This window comes from Lepisosteus oculatus, chromosome 21 (assembly GCF_040954835.1).
Source record: "Lepisosteus oculatus isolate fLepOcu1 chromosome 21, fLepOcu1.hap2, whole genome shotgun sequence".
Classification (NCBI taxonomy): Eukaryota; Metazoa; Chordata; class Actinopteri; order Semionotiformes; family Lepisosteidae; genus Lepisosteus; species Lepisosteus oculatus.
In genome coordinates this window covers 16,323,848-16,350,546 of record NC_090716.1, presented here as the reverse complement: position 1 = coordinate 16,350,546, position 26,699 = coordinate 16,323,848, and the positions used below count along the sequence as shown (strand labels likewise).

The 26,699-nt window shown below is 41.8% G+C and overlaps 1 protein-coding gene and 1 long non-coding RNA gene across 3 annotated transcripts in view; one reads left to right on the top strand and one right to left on the bottom strand.

Moving 5' to 3' along the window:
- The window catches only part of LOC107075800 (uncharacterized), a 14,294-nt gene extending 8,417 nt beyond the window's left edge, over window positions 1–5,877 (top strand). Inside the window, exons 4-5 of one of the 2 annotated variants that reach the window (XR_011182873.1) lie at window positions 646–900; window positions 4,034–5,877. This is a non-coding gene — a long non-coding RNA (uncharacterized lncRNA). Of the gene's footprint in view, window positions 1–645 lie in introns of both variants that reach the window. The other variant, XR_001477322.2, reaches the window with a different exon arrangement.
- Window positions 5,787–26,699, bottom strand: LOC102683357 (uncharacterized oxidoreductase YjmC-like). Its single transcript, XM_015338325.2, has 11 exons — window positions 26,548–26,699; window positions 17,970–18,118; window positions 16,828–17,016; window positions 15,721–15,782; window positions 14,783–14,836; window positions 14,000–14,098; window positions 12,597–12,732; window positions 10,586–10,704; window positions 8,950–9,045; window positions 7,729–7,839; window positions 5,787–6,537 (listed from the first exon to the last, which is right to left on the bottom strand). The coding sequence occupies exons 1-11, from the start codon at window positions 26,553–26,555 to the stop codon at window positions 6,472–6,474; spliced, it is 1,089 nt and encodes a 362-aa protein (XP_015193811.1). The 5' UTR covers window positions 26,556–26,699; the 3' UTR covers window positions 5,787–6,471.

The window sequence follows — 26,699 nt, the reverse complement described above, 5'->3', positions numbered from 1 at the left end:
GGACATCATGACAAATCACAAATTATTTTGATTGCACCTGGACTTAAGGGACTGTCCTACACTGACAGGCTGAAACAACAGAGCTGTGTGCTATAGAAGACTATGAGCGTACTTGATACAAGTGCTCAAAATCCTCAAAGGCATCAGCAGAGTCAAATCAGGACTTCTTCCAAATAAATGGTGAAACGAACCAGAAGACTTAAGTGGAAACTATGTGGATGAGCATTTAAAAGTGAGAATAGGAAGCACTTTAATCAAAGGGTTGTGAAAGTATGGAACAAGCTACTGAGCCATGTGGTTGAAACCAATACTTTGGCTTCATTAAAAAATTGCTGGATGAGATTCTTGGATCAATTATGAACTAACCACCAAACAGGCTTGACCAACCTAATGGCCTCCTCTTGTTTTTGTATCCTTATGTTCTTATTGGTTTATAGTTGCTTGGTTTTTCTCACCCTTTTTATGGATGGGTACAATGGTAGCAAGTTCCTATTCAGTGGAAAATACCCCTGTTATGCTGTAATTGACCTCTGCTCTGGTTTCCTGTGACCACAGACAAAAGACATACTGGTAGGGTAATTGGCTTTTGGGAAAACTGGCCCTGGTGTGACTGTGTGCCTGTCTGTGTCTGTGTGTGCCCTGCAGTTGGCTGCTGGGAAAGTCTCCGGCACTCCAGTGACCCTTCATTGGATGAAGCAGTTAGAAAATGGATGGATCGATGAGTAACCACCATAAAGTTTTGTTAAATCTTTTTTTTTTCTAGTGTGTCATACCATCACTGCAGATCCTAGTGTTTAAACAAACCAGATCTTGAATTGAAGTTCAAGAAACAGAATCAGATTCTTGGAAACTCAGCTATACAGTATTTAATTCTTCACGTTGAACTTCCTTAAAACTACGGTGTGTATTATTTTTTAGTTGCTTGCCTTTCCTGTGATTTGTCTGACTCTCTGATCTCTGGTCTTGTCTGCTTCCTCATTATGTTATCTTTTATATAATCACATGACACACTCTTGGCTTAATGAGACATCTGAGCTTCCAGATGTTCACGCAGACTACATACCTGCCTCAAACAAAGCTGATCTCAATGCCACATTGTTAATTTCAGTCACACAGTTAACACTGGATTTTTATGTCACATCAGTTTCCTTCAGGAACATTTCATCACATATTTTAATCTTAAAAGATTAAGATTATTTGGCGCGGTATCGGTTTACATTACACAACTTCCTTTGAGTACATTTGCAGGTATTTAAATAAATCACTGCTGTGGGCCCAAGGGAGTGAAAGTCAAAGTATCATTATTTCTTCACTTCTATCATGGAAGCTTTAAGTGAAAATGTGTCCATCTGTTCCTGTCAACACCTTTCTGTTTAAAACATAATCGTAAAAATTGTTTAGTGTGTTTCTGCTTCTACAGAAGAATGCAGCTCAATACCAAGGTATCTGAAGCAACTAAAAAGTAACATGGTTCTCTCCACTGTGAAATGTAAAGATGGAAAAATCTGGACTTTAACCAATTAATTGAAGTGATAGAGTACTGAACACATTGAAGCAGGAACTGGGGAACATTATCAACAGCAATAAATCAGCATAGAGGAATACACAATGCTGAGGACTGTTGGTAGAAATAGTTCAATGGATTGCTTGAGCTTGGAGCTCTTAAGACAAGGCATGAGTGCCCTTACAAATAAGGTGAGAAGAACACATATTGCCTGTTATTGACATCAGCTGCTTTCCTCTACCATATTGATGAATCCTGTTCCGAAGCCAATATAATCCAACACCAACTGTAGATATTCCCCCTTGAGCCAGTGAAATGTAGCCTTCTTGCCTTTCAATGAAAGAACAGCACAGGGAAAGGCAGCATTTGTAGCTGCATGTACAGTGTACAAGCGGCTGCAAACATTATTAGTTGCCCTATAATAAAACCTGTCAGAACAAGGCGTGCTAATCTGGGCTGATGAGCCTTTACTAGGAGTGCAGTAGTACCTTAGCACACAGGGTGATAACATGCACAGAGTGTATGACCTTTGCCTTTTTCAATAATAGGGAAATAAAGGCAGTATTAACATCCTTCCATATGTCACCTCCCTGTATGGCAGTTTGTAACATTTCAAGCAAGGGAATTCCAACAATGCCAGGAGGATATTCCACTCTGTCATGAACACTTAAGGATAAACATTAGGTACTGTAAATGAGAAGACTGGAGAAGCCTCTTACACTTTCCCTTACCACACCGAAATTCCAAATGTGATCATTCTGAAGTGAAATTGTTTATCTGCATTGGATCTTATAACAGTACCTGGGCTGGACTAACTATAGGAATATATATGCAAAGTGTTCGTTGCTTTTAATGGTCGGGCTGGCTACCATTAATATCATAATTCTGCCTAGTTCTATGTATAGGAAATTGGTACAGTGCCTAAGCAACATATTTAACAAACTTCTAGCAAGATAGACTTCTAGTGCAAGAACATCAGGAAGGGGCCGTTGTTGTGTGTGGTCCAGCAGCTCTTCACAGCAAACCCGTTGAATTGATTTTCTCTCTACATGAGAAAAGGTTAAACATCAACACTCTCAAATTAAATCAGCATTAAGTCAGCATCAAGAATTCTGTGTCAATGACATGGTGCTGAAATGAACAATAAAACCCAGATGTTTCTTTGATGAAGAAAGGTGTAAACATGTCATTGATTACATTTAGTCTACACTGGAATATCATGTCAGAACTTATGCTTATCTTACTTTGCTTCCGGCTTTAAAGACTGAAGAGCAGACAGGAAGAATCAGAGAACAGGCTTCAGAAAATTCAAAGAATGAAACGATGTGTCAGACATCCAGTAAGGAAGTTTTTGCACAATTGGCCTTTTGGAAAAACCACTGAGACTTTCTTTAAATTCCTAGACTTCTTTGAAAAATGAAACCTTTGGCCTGACTTCAGCAGGTTTTTTAGATATTAAAACCCCTGATTTTATACATTTTAAAGGCTATTGCTTGGAGCAACAATTAAAATTTCTAAAAATATGGCCCCACATGTTTAAGAATCTGTAATTATACTTTGCACTGCTATTTTGCCACTTTGAGCACTCAGTTTAGACACTAAAGCCTTCTGTATATACAGTAGTTACAGGAATTATAGTCAGCTGGTGGTTTAACTGTTGTACCTCTGGCCTGGAAGCAGAATCATAAAGTCAGTTTTGGCTAAAGCTGCATACAGCCGGCAACCCACTGAAGCTCAGCAGGTGTGAGCCTGGCCAGGACGCAGCAGTAGTTCACTATACTATACCGTCCTTCGTACGAGACTTAAAACAGAGGACCTTACTCTCTGTCATCATTGAAAATCCTAGGGCATTTCTCGAAAAGGGGGGGGGGGTGTAGTAAAATTAACAGCAGCCTACGATTGGTTTGTGTTTCGTTAAAATTAAGATTTCAGCTTCAAGTAACAGCTTCTTAGTGTGATTGTGTCCCGAATTTTCATGCAGTGCTGCTGACTAACATGGCGTCACTAATTCTTGTAATGCTGAACTATAATGTGAAATGAACTCAACCGGTCATTGACTCCACCATCAGAATCAATGTACTTGCAGAGAAGGCTGTTGTTAAGGCAGTGAAGAGCCGTGAATGTGGCAACAGCCATAGTGTACAGTACATCCTGGCCAGCCCCAGTACTGGAAGGTTATTCAGAGCTGTAGAAGCATTTTGATCAACAAGGTGCAGCATCCAGCAACCACCTCTCCAGTCCTTGAGAGCCACTATCCAGCAGACTTTCCAGGTTCTCCAGGTTTCTTTAAATTATCAACAGCGAAAGACCTTTGCAAAGTGTTCAAATGGTTCAATTAAGCTAATGATCAGTTAACTCACTAAGGGCTAAGGGAAAATGACAACTCCAGGACCTGCTCCAGAGTCTGGCCAGTGAACTGCGCAGCACCTCGTGTGCCAGGAGTCTCAAACAAGATGGCCCGCATTTCCAGGACCCAGCCCTCGCCTGGAACTGTGTGCATGTGTTTCTGTTTACTCTCACATTCCTCAGGCCGTTCGGGATCAAGCAGCCTGCATGCTCCCTGGTAATTATCAAGACAAACGATGCGGGAGAAAAGGATTTGTGATTTTACTCCTGAAGAACGTATTGGCAGATACAGGCGCCTCAGTTGCTTAGCCAAACAAAAGGCTGGCAGACAGGGGGCCAGACAGCCAAGTGATGGTTTCCATCCACCCTCTGTTTTGCTTTGAAATGTCCAGGTCTAGTCAGGTCTTCTTCGTTCAGGGTAAGTGTGTATTGGTTTACAGTAAAAAATATGTTCCAGCAACCTGGCCAGATTTTGATGAACCACATTTTGGTACATCTAATCCTTTCTCATGTTACATCAGAAATCATTAAGTTTTCACTTTATAAATTTTTACATGAACAGCCGTGTACTTACTGTAAATCAAGAAAGATTTTGAAACCCCAGGAGAGCAAGTTGCTTACAGTGCTCCGCAGTACAGTATGTTGTGACCTTGAATCCTTCTCTTGTGGATCCTTGACAAACCAGATAAGCCATCACTGGTCTTAATTGAACTCAAAAAGTTCAGGCCTGGTGACAGCTGCTGTTGGCAGCTTCAAATTGCACTACAACAGCAGCACGTCAATGCCTTGAAACCCAAGAACTGACAGACAATTCCTGAATGCCTTTAATAATTTCATTCTAATTCCTGGTTAAGCAGGTACACAGTCCTCTTAACATTCTTAGTTGTAATTAATACACTGAAAGTGGATATTCTGCAACATTTTTAGATTTTGATGAATCATCTTGCACAGGCAGTTTCCTCACTGAGGCAGCCTTCCAGCTCTGGCAGTTACTTCTTCTAATAATATTAAAATAAATTTATTATAAAGAATTCCTGTACAACATGGATTCCCAACATATTAGTATAATGTAAATTAGAGGTCAATGATTTATTAAAATATATGGCCTTTTCTCTTCTTCCATGACTAAAATTATTAGAATTAAGTCTTTGTACATGTAAAAACAATGGTAGCTAATCCTCATAATATATTAGTAGTAGCAACATAATGAGCTTGATAGGCCTCCTCTTCTTCCTCCTCCTCAACACCTTTAGGGAAATTGCCTGCGATCTTTGAGCAAGTGAGCAAGTGAACTATATGCTGTTCAAAATGAAGATGAGCCTGTGTCAAAGCACGGTAAAAAAGACAAATTGCTATTCATTTTTTCATCTCCAGGAGAGACGAAAGCTTCACAAATATGACCCCTGCTGGTTCTATGAAGCATCTACATCCATTGCATTCCTGATTACTTAATGGATCATTCCCACTCCTATAAACAGTAAACTATATGCATCTTAAAATATTTTCGGTTCCTATGAACTGGACTCAAAACCAATAATATAATATTCCTAATTCCTCTTTATTTTAATACATAGCATGCATCTGTCCATTAAATGGGTTTGTTTCTTACTGATCTGGCTCATGTACCTCCTCATCTCTCAGAAGGCTTTCTGTTTCGAGGAGCCAGTGCACATGGTGGAGTGCCTGCTGACAGACGTGCAACAGAGACCAAGTCGCCCTGACGTGACTCATAACAGCCAGCAGAGGGCGCCCTCATTTCCAGCCCTTCCAGAAGGGTGTCTTCAGGTGGGGAGTGGAAGCCCAGATACCCGCTGCTGTGCAGATGTTTCTCCTACCCTGGGGAACAGCACACGAGCCACCTGGCCTGGCTTGGTCCCCCAGGGCTCCCGGACCCAGTGTGCACTGGCTATGATAAAAACACACACAACGGCACTGGTCGCTTTTTAAAGTTTGGTTTGGTCAATAATTTATTTGTACAAGGTGTGTAAGCACAATGAGAACTCAAATTAAACAATTGGTAAGCTGTGTTGAGGGCTCAAGTTTCTCTGTACTTTTGTTTAGGAGAAAAATATCAGTCTACTATGAAGTGAAATCTGTTTTTCTGTGCCTCCACTTTCCCCTCAGGGCATGTAGTGTTCCATCTATCCATCTGCAATGGTTAAAACTGGGTGAGTATGAACAGAATTGTTGTGGTGGGATTAATCTACTCTGAATAATTTTTCTGGGATGCCTTTTAGGTACCTATTGGAATCTGATTTTAACTAACTCCTGTAGTGGTGAAAACTATTTTTTCCACAACTGGCATTATTTGCCAATGAACAACAGCTAACAGGTGAAAACTAAAAGCCCTAACTCTGTTCTGGACAGTCTAAAATAAATGTGTTGGTAAAAGCTCTAATCGTACTAGTTTGGCATTAAAATCCACAAGAGTTGAACCTGAGTGGTTAGTGAATGCAAAGACTCTCAATATCATTTTCTTAAAAGTGGGATTGTGCATCATGAAATACTGATCTAACAGGAGCCAAGCGTTTCGGTTTTTGTCTAGGAGTATTAAAAAGCAGCACACATTAAAAACTCTTCTGTCTAAACCGGTGTTTCTGGGGCCTCTCGCAGAAGCAGCTCTAGTTTGCTATGAGCCTGTTGGCTGGCAGCAGAGGGCTGACCCCGACACTCCTCGCAACTCCATTCTGGAAACAGAAAACACAGTGAAGAGAACCTGAACTGCACTTTAATCATCTGTCAGTTAAAAAAAAACCTTCCACCCCCAGGAGCATTTACTCTCAGTATGAATTTTAAATAAAATTTAAAATTTAAAATTGCTGATGTGTGGTGAGCGTTCTGGCGCACTATGGCTGCCGTCGCATCATCCAGGTGGATGCTGCACATTGGTGGTGGTGGAGGGGAGTCCCCATTACCTGTAAAGCGCTTTGAGTGGAGTGTCCAGAAAAGCGCTATATAAGTGTAAGCAATTATTATTATTATTATTATTAAATAAGAAATGTTACAAACAATGGGAGGCCATTTTTGGTTTCATCTAGGCCTGTTTGGTATTTAGTAGTTAACTGGTCCAAGAATCTCAGCCATTTTTTGAATAGGGTTTAACAACACGGCTGGGTAGCTTGGTCCTTAAAATGACACAATAAAACTGAATTTAGACTGTGATCCATAAACCCTAACCCTGACACTAAAGTGCCCAGTAAGTCCTTGAAGCAAAGCGTGTTTGACGATCCCAAACACCCAGAGAGACGTGTGTGGAAGAGAAAGTGATGCTGCGTTGGCGATGCTGCTTGGCACAACCTCATTCTGGGGTTCTGGATTCTCAGTTCACCCGTAAGGATCCGCTTGCAGAGACATGACCCCTGCATGCCACTTGTGTCATGCCCTCTACAGCTCCTACTCTGTCCTGTCCCTAGTTTCCCTGTGCTTCCCTTGTCCTTCCGGTTTGTCTTTGTTTGACGCTATACATTTCCAAGTCACCCTTTCCTCCTCGCTCAGCCGTGGACTCCCGGAGGTTTCCTTTCAGTTAAATGAGGTTTTTCCTCCCCACGGTGCTCTGTAGCTCATTTGTTTTTTGGGCATCAGGAGCCGTCCGTGAAGGGGGGGGTACTGTCACGCCCTCTACATCTATAGGGCGTTCCTACTCTGTCCTGTCCCTAGGTTCCCTGTGCTTTACTTGTCCTTCCGGTGTGTCTTTGTGTGGGACTATATATTTCCAGGTCACCCTTTCCTCTTCGCTCAGCATTGAGGGTTCGGATGTTTTGAGACCCGCCTAGCACCAGGTCGTCTCCTCCGCAGCCTGAGGGCATAGGTTTCTACCCAACATCGTCTGACCTCCTGACCTCCTGCCATTCCACACACATGACCGTTACTGGACCTACCATGTGGTCGATGACATTGATGTGGTAAGGGATGCCTCCTAGGTCTTCACATTTCCTGATGTTCTTCCTTTCTGGGTCTCCAGGGGCCATTACAGGAACCCCCAGTTCAGCCTAGAAGATTTCATGAACACACACAAATGAAATGAATGTGCCAGATTTAATTCAGCAAACATGGAACTTCTTGTGGCTTCATAAAATCCTAAACTAGAAATTAATCTCTTGAGTGACCTTCAAGCTTTGTATATGATCATAAAATAATATGTCATGACCCATTGTATAATATATTTAACCGTGGACTTAGTGAGTTGCTCACTAGTAGGTCTTCATTGGTCCTGTAACAGTAAGCAGCTGTATGAATGATACACTTGTCTGAACTTGTGTGTTGTGTGTTGTGTGTGCTGTGTTCACTTTTCCAGGGAAAGAAACGAAATGGAAGGTTCACAGATTTGGCCATTTCAAATGGACTGGTGTAATAAGGAAGTGAAAAGGTGAAATCTAAGCATGTAATTACAGACGTGTGTGTGTGCAGCACATCCAGTATGTAATTACTTTTCTCATTCTGCATTATACCTTTAATCCATTGTCCCTTAAATATTCATTTACTACCCATTTATTAAAGTAATGTTGTAAATGTCTTGGAAAACTAAATTAAATCATTTCACATTTATGCTTGGTTTTAATTGACACAGTAAGCAAAAAAACAACAAAATCCCACTGCTTCTTGTGAAATCAAATGTTAAAACAACAACAAATAACTTACAGATGGAGACATTCAAAATGCATGGTACAACCCCATACTGTGTGAAATTACCCACAGTTCACCGTATACAGAATTGAAAAAGCTTGCACTCACCTCACTGTTACAATTGTACGTAACGTGTGTTTGACATAAAAAAAGGAAATACTAAGTGCGTAACTTCATTAAACCCAAATCCAGCATATGGTACCAGGGCAACATGGTGTCTCTGAGCACGGAGATGATTAGGTGTGGGGGGTTCGTACAGTGAAAACTCCAGGCGCTTTGACCTGAGAATTTCCACTTCCCTAGAGCTTTCGTCATAAAGGAAGTACAAAGAGATTTGTGAATGTGGGACAGAGTTGGGACAGTATTCCAAAAACTGGTGCAAAAAAAAGTGGGGACATGGGGAAATTTCTGCCAAAAGAGGAGCAGCCTTCTGAAGATCGAGAAGGTTGGTAACTTTGGGTAAAACAGTCACTCACCGGCTCCAGATTTCTGTGCAGAGAAAGCAAGTCAGACATTCTGTCCTTAAATCCAGGAGCAAAACATTCAGGGTTTATTGCCACAAAACACTGGCCCTGAAAAAGGAAACAGAAAACACATCTTAAACTAGTCGCCAGATCAAAAATGAGTTAATGAAGGAATAATAAAACCTATACCTCCTAGAAAGAAATAGTTCTGAATGAACTCGGTCACCATCATCACATTAAAAACCCAGTAATAGTACTGTAGTGGCTAGACCCTAGCTTGCACACATCCCAGTCAAAGGCTGCTATAGCAATATTTCACACTGTAGTCCAGTTCCTGGTTTAATTTCCTCAAACATACCACTTTCATCAAAATGCTCAGATTGGCATCCAAGACCAAAATGCAGCAGGGCTTTCAAAGTATTTTGTTACTTCAATGAACATGCTGAGTCACCTTAATTTAACTGTACATAAACGCTAATGTCCCAGTGTATCTGGTTTCAACAAGTATTTTTTTCATATTGGTATGATGTAATTCGGATCCTGGAGTTCCTCAGTACTTCAGCCCTGCAAAGTGCATAGGGATCTCCAACCCTCAATGTCTGAAGACTGGGGAACAGTGGGCACTGAGGCCTTCTGAGTCAAAGACTAATTCAGTTCCGGTCTTCACAGGTCAATACAGCATGAAGATGTCTGAGTTTACATCTGTGTCAGTGTGCATTGGCCACAAAGGAACCAGTAAAGGTTAATTCCATGCTGAAAAGAGGAGAAAGAAACTCACAGTTTCAGCGTCTTGGCCAGGTTGTTCAGGATCAGGAGCGAATGAAAGTATTACATTATATAAATCTTTTAAAGGTACTTTAAGGTACGCAGTAATCTATTATGAACATTATATCGTTTATCTGTAAAGTTTAAACTGAGAATTTTTACAAGAAAAGGGGTCCACCAACCCAGAGGTTGTGAGAATCTACTGTACCTACAGTACATAGACTACACTAACACCCGAGGATTGAAGCTGTAGTACAGTAATCTACCAGCAGAGGGCAGTATTGTCAGCATACAGCGACCAAACTACTTCCAGCCTTTTTGCAGGAGTCGGTCTGCCTATAGTTCCCTCCATTCATCCATCTTTTAACTGCCTAATCCAGTACAGGCTCACGTATTAGCCAGAGCCTATTTTAGCAAACAATGGGTACAAGGCAAGATATACCCTGGACCTGTACTTTAAGAACTCTATTTTATAAACTTTTTTTTTTTTAATTGTGAAGTGAATTTCGGTAGCAATAGGTGACTCAGGTAAAACAGGCTGAAGTGAGGTTGAGTTATGGATACCTCTGTAAAGACTGGACACTATATAAGATATAAAAGAAGCCCACTGGCTTATTTTGAGTTATAGGAAATAGAAGGTAAAGAACTATTTCAATTATAAGCACCTTTGTGTTTAATCCCACTTATAAATGATGAAAGAAGGTTCTACTCTGCTATCTGAACTCCTTTATGAGCTTCCTTTTTCAATTATGCTGCAACTGTTCCAGAGATTTATTCAACCATCAAGACATCAGGGCTGTCCTCTTGTCCGTGGAGAGAGTTGTCTGCAGTGCTCCCGGTGAAGAGGCTTTTATACAGCAGGAAGGCTGAGCGCAGTACGTACCAAGTCTGCCGTGCGCTCCGTGAACTTCCAGGTGCGGATGTGTCGGCTGTACTGGGAGCCCGCCAGCATGCCGCAGAACACCTCCACCATCAGCCCCAGCCCGAAGCCCTTGTACCCTCCTGCAGGAGACAGACAGTTCTTCACAATCCCAGTATTAACAGTGTTTAAAGAAGACAAATGTGAACACACAATGAAATGCTTTACATTAGGCGGGAACACAATATGATGATTCTTAAACAAAGGGTGCCTGATGCAAGTGTTCAGATGCCAAAAAGATTAAACAAGAAGCTGAGGACCTAAGCAGACATGCATGAGCACAGGAGGTGCTTCTTCACACAGAGTTTTGTGGGTGTCTGCCACAAACTACTGTACCATGCCTCACTGTTAAAGGGCTGGGCTCAGGAATGTAAGATACTGTACCAGATAACTGGATGTACAAGACGGGCCAGATGATATTTTTAGTTTTAGTACCTTTTTGGTGTTCCCCAATTAAGAGGATAAAAGGTAATTGTTATCCTTGCCTCTTACATGTAAATCAATGTATTTGCATCTCATGTTCTTTGTTTTCATATCCTTTATCACTTCTGTCAAACACTCTGTCCCAGTACCCAGTTTAGGATCTATTACAAGGATTAGAATGTGTCCAGAAGACACCAGCCTCACCAGTATCACTCGTCTGCCAGCAGGCCAGAGCAGGAGGAACGATATGGCTACTAGTGAGCTCTCAGCAGTGATGCCTTTCGTTTTGGTTAGTAAAGCCAAGTAATTCTTTACCTGGGTCCATACAAATCTCCTTAGTCTGTAAATATTTTTAAAACTCAGAGACTTACATGCACAAGCTTTTAACAGGCTTTAATCTACCTTAATTGTTTTGTCTTTTTAGCTTGGCTTTTACTTCTTATTTAATTACTGTAATTCAATATTCAAGGTACTGTTCTTGCAAGACAAGAAATTGAACTTTCTAAATAAATTGGAGTTATTGTCACTACCTGTAGCTTAAAAATCTGACAATTCATCATTTCTTGAAAGATGGTTGTTAGCGTGACAAATTAATGTGCATAAAATCAGAAAGCAGCAGCAGAAGAGAAATAAATGTATTTACTTTTGCTCAATTAAGGCATATATCCAGAGAACCAGCAGTTTGTTTATGAGGAACATTCCTTCCCTTTCCAAATTTAGATAAAATCTAATCACACTGAAAACCACAATTATGCAAGTGCTCCTTGAAAATGCTATGCAGGCATGTTTTGGTTGATACAGTTGTAAGAAAATAAGCTAGAAGTGTAAGGCTGAGCTGAGCTCTATAACAGAGGTTTGCATTCAGAAACAAGCACATTGCAGTGCAGTAGACAGACTGACAATCCATCTCCAGGACTGCTATGCACTTTCCATAGAAAAACAAAAATAATTCACTATACAAGTACAGGCATTCAGAATAATCAAAAGGTTATCTGATTATTAGGAAAGTCTTAAATAATTTTTAATGTAACACATACGATGTAAAAAACACTCAATATCCACCCATTTACTAACCACTATCCAGCTCAGGGTCATGGAGGCTAACCTGTCAAGCAACAGGCACAAGGCAGGGTACATCCTGGACAGGACGCGAGTCCATCGCAGGGCAGACACAGACACACACACACACACTCACACACCCTGGACAGGACACCAGTCAATCACAGGTCACACACACAGACACAGACAGAAACACACACTCGCACCAAGGCCAGCTTTCCCAGAAGTGCAAAGGTTCTTTGGACTGTGGTAGGAAATCAGAGCTCATGGAGGAAACATATGCAAACACAGGGAGAACATGCAAACTCCACACAGACAGCAGCCCAGGAATTCAAACCTGGGTCCCAGCACTGAAAGGCAGCAACGCCAACCACTGCACCACTGTGCTGCTCATATAAGGAAAGGAGAAGTAAAGAATTCTTAGTTAAACACTAAAAAAACAGTTTAGGGCATTTCTAAATCTCTAATATGAAAAAGGCAGAAACAGCCTGACCTGTGGCTTCGCAGCCGCCGATGGGAACCAGCCCCCCTCCACTCAGTACCTTCCCCGGGTCTGTGCTCAGCTTCCCTCCGGAGTCACAGCCCCAGCCCTCCGGGATGATGTCGCCTCGCCGGTGGTGCAGCTCGATCTGTCGGGAGCCAAAAGCACAGCTTCATCAGCAACGGCCTCCACAGAGCGCCTGGCACGCAGCAGAGACTGGCCGGCACAGCCTCTGTGCAGCATGTCTTCGGCACAGCACCAAGCTTAGCCCTGCGTATCAAGCAGAGCCCTGGTGCAGACAGTCATACAGAAAGACTGTTTACTCCTGATGGTGAAGTTGATACTGTCGATACCGTCCTATAAAAGGACTGTGAAGCAGGATGGTATATCTGAGCCTCCTGTTGCACAGCCACTGGTCAGCTAACTACTGCTGGCTGACTGGCTGAAGAAGAACTCTCACATGTTCTCTTTGCAGATTATCTCAATGTTGTACCACAAAACAGAAAACCAGGTCTCTTGACAGTCATGTTTGTCAGTAAAATGGAAACCAGCCTTGAAAGGAGATGGAAAAGTTCTGAAAAAGCTTTTTGTGATCATGTCCCTTACGTGTCTTATTGAAACGTGTGAAAACACTCATATGGAGGAGGGCAGTGCAAACCAGGAAGCGTTAATACGACAGGTGTCCACCAGAGGGCGCAGGAAGCTCTCTCTAGTGTTCCACTCTCCAGCTGTCCACTTCCAGCGCCCAGAAACCATTCACTTCCAACAGAACTATCCACAATGTGAAATTCTGGTGTACTTAAGTATGGAACGAACCACTTTGTCTGTCACTAACGGAGAGGTAAGAGCTTCTTACCAGACTCCTTGTTTGGTTCAGAATGTTTCTAAGTAGAATACTATATTAGAAACAGCCATCACACCTGAAGAAGGCTCCATGGCCGAAACGTTGTGTTTTCTTTCTACTCTTTTCAGCGTGGAATAAACCTATTACCTGTTCCTTTGCAGCCTACGCATGCTGACGCAGCTACCCCCCTGAACTACTATATTAGAATACATGTTAAATACTAACATGAATCATTCCATCTGTTCTGCAAAATGACAATTACAGTAGTGTTGTTGAATTAACCTTGGTTGAACTGAACTTCTTTTAAAATTCAAACTGAATGTCAGCCAAAACGTGGTGAATTCGCTTCTTTTTCACAATGCAGTATCAATTTTCCCTACATCTTTGGGTTTTTTTTCCTTGGCTGTTAAGGAGTTCCCATAATCAGATTAGGTTTCAGGACATTTCTGAACCAAATAAGGCAGTAACTTCTAAGCACAGTGCTGTGGCTCCTGTGGTCCTCTGGAGACCGACTTAATTCCAGCTGGTCCCTGTGTCACAGCCATTGGCCGGCCGGCGTGGTTAACTCTACCTTGCCCAGCGCCACCGCAGAGGTCGCCATGTCCAGCACGAAGTTGTCCCCGTCGTTTGCGGGTGCAGCTACGCTGATGGGGTTGGTTCCCAAGGTGCACTAAGAAACGTGACAGACCAAGAAAGCTAGTTCATACACGGGGAAAACGAAGGGTGAAGATCTTAACTTTCGAGTCTAGCGCCGCGTCCATCAGCTCAAACTTCCTTTCGGGAGCTCAGTCTGGTCCTACGGAAGCGCATTGCTGTCTCCAAGGGGGAAACAATTACGAGATAGCAATGGTTACTCCAATGTGTGTACAACCTGTTACGTTGCGCACTGAACGCACCCGGAAGCCGCAGTGAGCTTGACTGGCGCTTTCGCCTTAATGACCGTGTCATTGTCCAGCGCTGCAGAATTTGTACGGATTTACTTTCGAGTGGGGTTTAGTCATAATGAAGTCTTGCGATTTTTAACAAATAATGAGGAGAATCATTATAAGCATGAGGACCAGTTTTCGTGGGATTTAGAGATCAAAGCACTGATGGTTCCGTTATGAACAGTTATACGTGCAACCAGTTCCACGGGCAATAAGTCCGCATGTAGCGATATTATCGGTATTATCCGACAATTGTGGTATCGCGAGAATTACTATCTCGTAATTGCGAGATAAGGGCGGATATTTTAATTCCTTGCTGGTAGCTATGCGCCTCCGTACGCTCCTCTCGGCTCAGCAAAAGTATCTAGTCAATGTGTCGAAACATCCGGACGCTTGGTAAACCTGAGATATCCGCGCATACACCTTACCTCTTTGGCTCTGGTAGGGACGACGAGTGGTGAGGTGTTTGTGTAACTCATACCCTGCGAAGAACATCCGAATAATAACGTTAGGGCAGCTCAGTTCGAAAATAAAATATTAATTAATTAAACACATAAATAAGAAAGAAAAGTTCGGTGAACTCAGTAAGCGAAAAGGGTGTTTAGAAACATTAAACAATTGCATAAACACACTAGCGAAGACTAGGTGAAATATACATTTTATTTTCAATTTGGAGCCTAGCAGACGTTTAAGCCTTAAAGAGGTTTGAGCTACATAAACTGGGAACTGTGCTCTGAAGACTGACCACCAGGGGGAGCCACATCCCTTCAGAGACCTTGAGAACGATTTAGACATTTTTTAGAATTTACAGAACTGGGTTTTGTGGTGTTAATGTTTTTATGTTAAACGTGCTTGTTCTATACCGCCTATATAAACCGAGAACTGTGTTACAAAGTTTGCTTCTTGCACAGAAATTGTGATTTCACAGTATAGAAAAATGGTTGGAAATGTTTAGTAAATGCTGTGTTTTTAAACGGTCCTTCTAATAATGACTTAAGATATTTGTAACTATTGCTGTTAGTAATGTATTTATTGTTAATTGACAGATCTGAAGAAGAGGATCTGTTTCCATTTACTGTTTGGAATAAGAGCAGGAGTAAGTCTCCTGATGTGATGTTCCCATTTCCCTTGATTTGAGAGGAGGGTGGGTTCTGTGGACTGCGCAGTAGGTTTGTACAGTACTTCAGAATTGGAATTGCTTTCAACCAGGCCTTATATGAGATACAGGAGCAGCGTCTTTATGCAAGTCCCATCATAGGTGAGGCAGGACTGTAATTGCTGTTGTCCCTCAAACTCTCTCTGGACAGGAAGGCTTTTTCCAATGTTTCTGAAGAGACGCTATTATCGAACAGTGAAAGAGACTCACGATCATGTCCTCTTTCAGTGCTTGCATGGAGTAGTATCCTGCAATTCCATAATGGTTTGAACCTGAGAGGCAAAAATAAAACAAGAATGAATCTACAAGCCATACATTTATTTAGCTGAGAATAAAAACAAGGGATTTTGAACAAAGAATATTTGATCGAGCATATCGTGACAGATATGGGGGCATGGAAGAATGTTCCATGAGTTTTCACATGATTTTATGAATTGGGAATTTTAGGAAAACCCGAGGAAGGGAAATCCCTTCTTAGCGCTCCTCTACTGATGGAAGACAATATCTCTTCTCTCTTCCCAGTAGAAGAAAACTAGGCAATTTAGTTTTCTAGGCAATGAAGTTTCTAACGAGTTCAGAAGGGATTACAGCAGCCAACTTCAATCTCATCTCAGATGCTCTAACGTATAATCACTCATGACATCAGTTACTATATCTATAAATACCTTGTCCTATGGCCTGCAGGCTAGCCCTCAGTCAAGAGGTTGAGCCAAAGTTACTATAAACACTTATATAAAAACAACATTTTTATTGCACTTAGTTCTTGGGTGTTGTTAATCCTCATGAATTTAGAAGCAGAAAAAATATATCGCTCCTTGTTTCTCACCATCAGGCAGTTTTCTCAGGCGACTTCAAAAAATGTTTTCATACCAAAAATTCAATCTGCATTTCTTAGTAACTTCACCACTGTCGGTGTGACCACCACAGGGCCTGATCTCACCAGATCTCAAAAGCTAAGCTAAGTCGGGCTGGGCTGACTCGGCCCTGGGTTCAAGACCTCTAACAAAAAGCACGCTGCCGAAATTAGGGGTGGTAGATCGGTGGGTGGGCACGCTTTCCTCTATCCATCCATTTTCGATCCACTTTATCTGATACAGGGTCGTGGGGCTTTATTGGGAAATATTGGCCCTGGTGACTATAAGTGTGTGTTGCGTCTGTGTCTGTGTGTGCCATTGTGATGGACTGGCATCCCACCCAGGGTGTACCCTGCCTTGCACCTATTGCTGGCTGGGACAGACTCCAGCTGCCCCTCGACCCTGGTCAGGAACCTGCTGGATGGACCATTGAAATCAAAGGCAGAGCTAAATTAACACTTGCCCCGGGCCACGATCCAGCCTATGCCAACTTCCTTAGCCTTTTTAATGGCCAGGTCCATGCAGAAGTTGCCCACCACCGGCCCCAGGAGGTTACAGCCATCAACCAGTGCTGTGGCCACTGTCTCCTTCTCGATAATCGGCTCTCCATCTTTGGAACAGATTCCTGTCTGGATCTCCTTGACGTACATATCTGTGGAATCACAAATGTGAACACGTTATATTTAATTAAAATCCATATTTTGGTGGATGGCACATCATTTATGTTGTATAATGTGCTCCATGAACACCTGTTTATGACCCACTTAAATTAATGAGGTTATTTCAGATTATACATTTGTACAATTCTGTATCTTAATAGCATTGTCTTGTTCATGTTATACATCTCATTCTAACAATAGCAAGTTACCTTTCTTAAAGTCAAGAATCACATTAATGAATGAACAAAAAAGGGCCTCTTTTTTACAAGAACACTGTAAGACAGGATAGGATTTTGAAGCTGGCTTTGAATGCAAGGATTTTAACTTGACAATAAAGCAATGCACCCCTGATAATTGGAATAGTTGCTTAATTACTGTTCATGGCAGTACAAGAAGTTTGTGTTTTATGAAATATAGAGATGAATCTAAAATATCTTACAATTTCCTACAGGTGTTTGTGGGTGGACCCTGGATTAGTACCTCTGTCACAGGACTCGAAACCAAACAGTGATGGTACAGTATATGCTTAGCCTAGTATGCTAAAAATTGGGCCACTGTTTCCTGGTGTTCAGTTGTGGTTGAGCAGGGCTTCCCAGCTGGGGTCCATGTGAATATCCGTCTTTAAATTAATCTGCTTAATTGAAACCTTCATTGAACTAAAATGCGATCAATTCATCTACAAGTTCTCAGCCTTACAGAATTGGAGATGGGCACCCCTGAACTAAATGATCAAGAGCTCAGCTGGAAGCAGAAAAGAAGCCCATCTCTTGAGAACTGTGGGGAGTAACATCACTACAACAGTGTCATCTTACAACAGAGAGGCTTGAAACAGGTTGGTTACAAACCCCTCTGCTGGAGAAGTTACACACAGATATGTCTGATAAGCCGAATAACTTCAAAACCACTCCTATTGAGACACACTTCACGTGCCAAGACCCCCACTGACCCATTCTGTTCAGTCCATGACTGTAATGACCCCTGCGGTCGCCTTCCACCAAGACATCAGCCAGAGCCCTGGCATGAGAGACCTTCGTTCCCACTGCGATCATACATCTCTCGATGAAGCTCTGAACCTCTGACTGGAGAACAAGACACCTGGAAGAGCAGAGCAGAAGTGTAATCTTACTAGCAGATCCTTAAAAGTGCCACACCACCCCTCAGGTACACAAATGAGTTGAGAAGCTGCTTCTTCCTGTCAAGTGCTCTACTATCCATTTGTGCAGATCAAAGTGCAGATCCCTGTCATAGTGCAAAGAACAGTCACCAAGCAGTGTGTAGATGTGCAGCAATCAGATTTCTTTGATATCAGCCTCCTGCATGAGTGGCTGTGTAATGCCTGTGTAGGCACAATGCCCATGCTACAAAATGCAGTGCTGTGTTTGTGTGTCCTCTGTTTTGTGCTTGACTGTATCATGCACAATACCATATAGTGCTTTGCAAATGTACTCAGACCCAGCTGCTTTAAAGCTTACAGTTATGACAATTCGAAGCAGCAAATAATATTTATTATACACACAACTTACTCCACACATTCAAATCAAAGCAACAAAAGAATTACATAGATTAATATGAAGGAGAAATGGGAAAGTCATGATTGTATACTGTATGTACACAAAACCCTTTGGTGCACATAATGAATGAGTGCCACAATTAGTTGAGTGACCCCTGTTTGTGTGCAATAACAGAATTCCCATCATTTCAGAATAAAAACACAATTTCCTCCCACATTCCTAAAACATACTAGTAGGTTAACTGGCCCCGGTGTGAACGTGTGTGTCTGTGTGTGCTCTGCCGTGGACTGGTGTCCTGTCCAGGGTGTACCCTGCCTTGTGCCAGTTGTTTGCCAGGATAAGGTCAGGCTCCCCCATGACCCTGGATTGGATAAAGCGGTTAGAAAATAGATGGACGAAAGCTGTAGACTAAGGAGATTTTAAAGATAGTCTTCAAACCTCATGGATGTACAGTGGTCCCTGAATTGCAAAGAAACTGATAAATTTGTGCGTAATGTCCATTTCAACCTACTGAAAAGTTTAGTTTTGGTGCACAAGCAAGCTTAATGAAAAAAGTCAACATCTGAAAGTACAACAGCCCTGTACAGCTTCAAAGTGTTCATGCTGTCCTCCTGCAGCAGGGGGTGTTAGCCAACACAGCACTTCCCCGTGACGTCACAGCTGCCTGTCAGCAAGGTTACTCCACTCGTATTGACCACGATGCTGGTTTCATAGTGTTATTGTTTGATCTGTCAAAAGCAGTTGGCATTCAGATTCTGAACTTTGCCTGATGGTGAAACTCTGTTTTTGGAGACTTTAGTGCAAGATGATAAATACGGTTAGGGTTAGGGTTAGGCAAATGTTATGGCATAGAATGACTTCTAGATTGTTTTTAAAAGGGGTGCGTGTATGAATGATGAATCAAGTCAAGCATTACATTTTACAGATAATGAGGAAAATATACTCATATAAAAATGTTTATATGCTGGAAATAGATATGATAAATCACTTTGCAGAAGCTGCAAACTCAAAAAATACAAATGTTTTAAAGGTTTTTCATTTGACATTTTGCTCTTGCCCTGTGTGGTTTGAGGGATAACTGCCTGACTAAATGCACTAGGAAGTTAGAAGTGGTCTAGAGATCACTAAGCAAGCTGATAATTGATTGAAATTCAGACTTTTCCACCTCTCAAACATCCATCATGAACTCCATTACATTTGCTCAAAACCCTCATTTTAAAGTAGTTGGAAAGACGTGACTAAATGACTGTTTAAAAAGATTTTTTCAAGCCATCCAATTCCTTGTTTGGTAAAGCAAAAACCTAGAATTTGAAAAACATTTAGGTATGGAGAGAGAAGTCTTAAAGAAAAGAAGTGTTAAAATATATAATAGCTGGGCACAGGCTTATCTCACTTTAATTTGCACTCCATGCACATAAACAGTCACATGATAACATTAATAACAGAGAAGCATACCGTTGCTTTGAATATGAACACAAAAAGTGTTCTGGAAGGGATAAGGAGTAATGAGAGTTTTTATCCTCTCCAGTTCCAAAGGAAAATGAGAGGAAGGGTCATGGTACAGATCAATACTGCACACAAAACGTGACTGATGCAGATGTCATCAGGGACACTGTGTGACTTTGGTCCCATGTCACTCCTTTGAACCCTCAACAGTATGCTAAGCGCTGTGATGGTTTGACAATATCTGGGCCAGATTATCTAAACTATCTACCGGCTTTTATCAGAGCACAGACCAAAATAAACATTTCCTGGGTGTCCATGTCGAACACTGTGTTCATAGTTTAACAAGGACACTTGCAGTCCAACAGGCATGTTGGTCAGGAAGTATTATTTTCAAGCTGTACATTAAAATCTCTGAGATCCAATTATTTTTAAAACCTATCAAGGTTCATACGTGATCAAAGAAAATCTGATTTAGAATGAGAATGAGATACAGGCTGTGAGAGAAATGCTCTCGTAGGGTTTCACTTCACTGTGATGAAATGTGTTAACCATTGAGATAACTTAGAATATAGAAGTAAATAACTGCAGTTCTCCAGTTATTTACTTCTTGTTTTTTGTTTGTTTGTTTGTTTGTTTGATTGTTTTGTTTTTTTGAGTAATGTTCTACTGCTTTGCCCTTCACTGTTTGAATCAGTGAGAGCAATTTAGCAGGTTTGCCACTACCAGAATACCCACAGACTCATTATAAGAGAAGTGACACTGAGCATTTTTCCTGACATTTGTTGTTAGGGACAATGTCCAGTAGCAGTAACAAAGACAGATATTAGCACATTTTATCATTTTTAAACTATTTAAATTTCTATGAAAAAATGTTGAATTGTTATGAGATTAAAATTAATTTTCTATTAATTTTATTTCTCTGTGAATCATTGACAATATGTATGTCATAAACTAAATGCCTTACTAGTACCTTAATTTTCACTTTGCACTTGGAAATACTTTAGAACCTGTTAACCTTTTTTCAGTATTAATTGCACTGTAAAACAATCAGGATTTAAAATATGTAGTAAATTATAGTGTCTATTCTAGGAAAATAAAGACACTCCCAGGACTGATCCTAGAAATTCAATCAAATTAAAACTAATCTGTAATTTGATGTAAATAGTTATGCCTTTTAATACATTAAATTGCATTTTCTTTTCTGTGGTATTCACTTATATTCAGCAGACTAAAAGAGCAGAACTGGAACATTACTTAATGGATTAAATGTGTTGCACTATGCACTACAGCGGAAACAGGGATGGCTAGTTTCAGTATGTTTCACTCACCTGAATATTATGACAAAAACAGTGTATGGTCCTTATGCATTTCTGCAGGTATCAGTTACCCTGTGTGGTTCATAGTCTTTAAAGATTTACACACTTAACTCTTTCCATCCATTTTCTTCATTTATCCAGCACAGGTCACGGGGGAGCCACAGCGTACCCTGGCAAGCTGTACACTGAACTCTCTCTGTTGTGTTAGACACAGACCCATTTCTGGGTGTAGGGCAGAGGAGCCCCAGCTCTCCTGATGGAGCAGAGTAATGAGTCTGGCGTCTGGGGACCAGATCGGCCTGGAGCCTCTCTTTAAAGAAGCTGGCACAACCCACCTGCCATGTGGGAGGTGGCGAAAAGCCAGAGCTGCCGGATGAAAACCCATAGGAGCAACGTGGGGACATGAGGCCTCCACACTGAAGAGCACCCAAGCCTGAATCTGAACACAGGGTCTTGTAGCTGCCAGGCAACAGCACCACCCACCACAGCCCTCTGCTGCCCACTAAAGCCCCACTCTGGAAACTATTACTAAAGTCTGATTTTTGCAGCACGCTTCATATTAAACAAAATATCCTCCCTCCCATCTTCACACACCCCGTCCCGGTTTGCTTTAGAAAAGGCTTGTACCAAATGTCGTGTGACAAACTGCTGAGGACTTGAAGGAGCACTGATATTTCCACCACAGCCTCAGTCAAGAGAAACTGAATCATTCCCAGCTCTCCAGGCTCTGATCTGAGTCTGACAACAGACTAGATCTCCACACAATGGCAGCAGCTGAGCCAGATTTTCACAACAGACTAGCTGGGAAAATGCCAGAAGGATCAGGCAATAAATACAAAACTCCCTTCTTCTCTTTGAGGTGCACACTAAAATGCACTAGGGTGACAATCCATCTATTTCTGTTCAGAAGTATCAGAGTGCTCTGTCAGCCATTTTAATTTTGAACTGATCTGAAAGCTATCCTCTTCAATACCGACTCAGAGAGAGATGGAGAATTGGGACACTACAATTAGTCAGCAAGGCAGACTATTGTACTTTAAAAAAAAACAGTCAGCCCAATGCTGTTTTGTACCTAACAAACTGCAGTGTATCTAAAGAGTTTGCTGGAATTTAGGCAGGTGCAGTCATATTTGTGTAAAAGGACATTTATATTTTTTCCTTTAGAGTAGAAATGCATCTGAGGATGAAACAAAGAACACACAAAAAAGAGGTGCTGAAGTCTGCACCCTGAAGACCCCTGCCTCTGCACAAAGACTGTCAAAGTCACATTCAAATATTTTTAAGTATTTAAATTGTCATTTCAAGGCTCAGAACTCTCATGTTTCGATTTCATGACAGAGCAGCATATGAATTCAAAAGATTTGTGTCTCTTTTGTGTTCCACTGCATCAGGCCTGGAAGTTTCTTGACTAGATCTCTTCAAACCAGAATAAAGACCCCACTGCCTTTGTAATGTTGTCAGCTGTTTCATTGTCAAGCACAAAAAAATAGCACTTAAATAATTTTCAGACATGCAGGAGTTCAACATATCAAGCCTTTTGGAAAGCATGTATTCTGAAAACTTTTCTTTTGTCCTTGATCAAAATTAGGAAAATGACATTGAGCAATATGACCATTTTAAATTACAACACAACACCACTCTGACCTTAGATTTTGTCAGGATATATAGAGGCAAGTTAAAAAGTAATAACACCCAGAAAGCCAGTTCCTGCCAGGTGCATGTCCTTATATAAAACAATCTGAGTCATCCCTCCTGTTGTGTGAAATGAAACAGGAGACATCGAAACCAACAGAATAGCCTGGGCAATTACCTTAATTCCCTTAATCTCCATAATTACCAATTTACAACTGGTCATTTACAAGAGATTAAATCCTTTCAATTAAATCTGGTAAATCTTTATTTAAAGAGATTGAAAAGGTGCTACAATCTACACCTGTAGGTCACGTTACGGATATAAATTTGATATTTACAAGGTAAATATTTAAATTTTAATTCTATATTGAAAAGCAGAAAGAAGTCGTCGAATATCCAAATCCAAAGGGTGTAAACATGCTCATAAGATTTCTCTGAAGGCTACAAACTGGACTAGTTCTTGAATGTTTCTAGCTAAAGAAACTTGGCATCTATTTATACAATCCCAGAGAACTGCAACAGCTGGGGAACAGGCTTCCCAATACTGTGCCAGTCAGCAAGGCAAATTGGAGTAGCACACTTGTGACATTGTTCTGGCAGGGAGTCCAAAATCCTTTATCCAAGCAATACTTTGTGTGGATTACAGCCACTCACAGTTTGATTGGCACCACATACAGGGGACATTCCGTGACCTGTTCTGAAAACAACCACCGTTCCAGTGGGAGGAAATTAATTCTAATTGTGTGGCTGACGAGATATTGCTAGGTAACAACTGCAGTGACGAAGTTAACCTGTTTCTAGGGCTGGGGACAATCCTCACAATATGCACATAGAAACACACTGAGACAGCTGAGGGACGGACAGTCCTGGTTCTGGAGAACTGATGTGTCTGCGGGTTTGCTAGTCATCTTCCCAGCGCCAGCAGCCGAAGAGCTCTTATAGTGAACAATCCAATAATAATAATAAGAAGAAGAAGAAGCAGTTGATTTTTCTCATTAAGAACTTGGAATGAAAATTTGCAGACACACTGGTGTTTCAGGAATCAGGACTGTCCATCAGTGCAGTATGAGGAACAAGTATGAGGTTTTTAAATGATATTGGATATATAATACAGCTGCCACTTTAAGAGGGTTGATATGTTCATAAAGAAGACTTAACACTTGCTCAATCAAACGTTACAGCACTTCACACTCTGTTGTCCACACCCACTAAATCAGGTTAGATCCAACCCGCACCTGCGCATGTATCTAACATCTACATTTCTTAACACTCTGTATAATATACTAACAAGAACTTGTTTACTGTGCACATCTTCTACATGTGAAGGAAGTCAAAGTAGACTTACAAACAGTGAGCATTGGACCAAAGATTAGGACTGGGAGGGAGGTTATCAGCAGATGTTTGATATGATTTGATATTTTTTCATTTAAATGTCAGCTTGGAGATGAACTGAGTTAACAGAAACATAAGAAGTTTTTCCAGAGGCCTGGACCTTTGCCCATGTCAGCTTGCTGGTTTTAAAATTATATGCTGCTCCTTTCTTTCTCATTAGAAGGTTCTGTTTATGATTTCTGGTAAGACACTACAAAAAGAAACAAATCCCAGAGAGATAGATTCAGATGCATTAGAAAGCACCTGTTTGCCTTTATTCTACAAGTTTTAGCTGTGTTCAGCTCTCACATGGATTTCAGACATGCTGGGGGAAGTATGTACCAGTCTGGGATGCCTGCAAGTATATTATGTTCCACCACTGCTGATGAACAGACAAAACCCAAACATGATTCCTAAAACATGAAAACAGGACACATGTCTTCCAGTCCAACACTTGGAATAAAGCAGAACATCAACCCACCTGCCACACCAGGGGTCCACCCATGGACTTATCGGCAGGGTTCCCCTGGGTAAAAGTAAAAGGCAGCTGGCAGGCAAAGCCCCCATCAACACAGGCTTTGTAATTTGCCATTGAGGGATGATGTGGGTATGAAAATGCTTGCGGCCAGCAAGTCACATGACCCACTGTATCTTACACCCATGACCTCCTGAGCATTGATAGTGGCCCAACACTCAACTGGTGTTAGGTTACAACTCTTTACTGACCCCCTCCAGGGTAACAGGTCTTGCATTGATCCCGGTCCTGGAAAACCGGGCCTAACTTTCCGCTGTGTCTTGTTCTCCTGTTGCCCCCCTCAGGATGCTCCATGTCCCTCTCTGGACCTCTGTATTTACAGCTCTTACTTGTTCTTCACAATTCTCGTCGAGTCCCCCAGGCCTGTTACCCCCTCAGCGCCTCACCTTGCCTGGCGATTGGGTCAGCCAGGTGAAGCCACCGTGCAGCTCTTCAGTCCAGTGTTTGTGGGGCCTCCAGCTACAGCATCCCTTTCCTCTCGAGCCAACGCGCAGCTTTCAGAGTCTCACAGCCCTGTCCGCCTCACTCTGGGAGAGTCTCCCACTCACAGTCCCAGCTGGTCAGGATAACTCCTCCAGACCAAACTCTGGTGCCTCAACACAACAGCAGCTCCTTTGCCAACTGACCTCAAGATTCAGACAGACTGTCTCACACACTCCTGGCTGCTCTTTCATAAGCCTCCCAGTTGACACAGGAGCATGCCTAATTCCAGGACAGGCTGTCCCAGCAGCTCTTACCTCTAATGTGAGGCTCCACGCACTTTTCCCTGTGCACCTCACACTTGAAGCCATGGTGTGTTTAATTCAAACCTGCTTCAAAAGTGCTCCACACGCAACAGCCATCTTGGCTCAAGGCCACACTTTGTCCTTGGTTTGAGCCAAGATGGTGACTTCAAGTGGCATCGTCTCAGGGACGCTGGTTTTAAAGTCATCTCCTCTCAAAAATACCAATATCGATATCAATTACCTCATCCCTGAGATTGTATATTTCTTCATAAATTTGAGTAAGGATTATTCCCCTTCATTTCATGTAAACTACATAACATTTTTCTATTTGAACCTCTAAACAAAGACATAATTATTACTGTAGCGAGGTACTGTAAGGATTAACAGCCCTTGCTCACCTTTAAAGCACGGGCGGTGTTTTAGTCACAAACACCTTAATGACCCCAGTCCGCGAATCGGCTCTGACGCAGGACAGGCGACCCTGGTGCTTTGAGAGAGATTCCCAAGCGCCTGAGAGCATTTGCTTCTTAAATTCCGACAGTGGGGTACAAGAAAAGCAATTTCCGACTTCGGTGGTCAAATCAATAATTTCATAGACAAAAAATTGAAGAGAAGAGGACGCGCGTACAGGCGCAATTAATCTGCACACCTGCCTAAACTTAAAAAAGGCAATGGAATAGTAACGGGTAGTTTACCCTGACAGTATGTCAACGTACTGAACAGCCGTACAGTATATTTTAAAAAGAGAGCGGCAACACTGTGATGTTATTGTAAGTAATAATGTCAGTGAATACATTTAATGACATTTATAGATAACGCAGATTGCTTCTAAAATACTACAGTGCCTTCTGTGTATGCCACAGTTCTATCATAACATTTCAACTACTTTTGTCATAATATTTTCCTTTAGTTACAGGCAACAAGAAATAATAATATTAAGAAGAAGACGAATGGCAGGATATACTGTATAATGGTTGAGAGGTGTTACCTGCTCATTCTGGCAGCGTCGGCTAGGTGTTGCACAGTTACAGGTAGCGTTAGCAAATGGGAGCACAGGAATCGGCGGTGGAGCAGCGCTCTTTGGAAACACCCAGAGTACTGACAAGTCCGCCGGGTTTTACACCATTTATAAAAGCGACC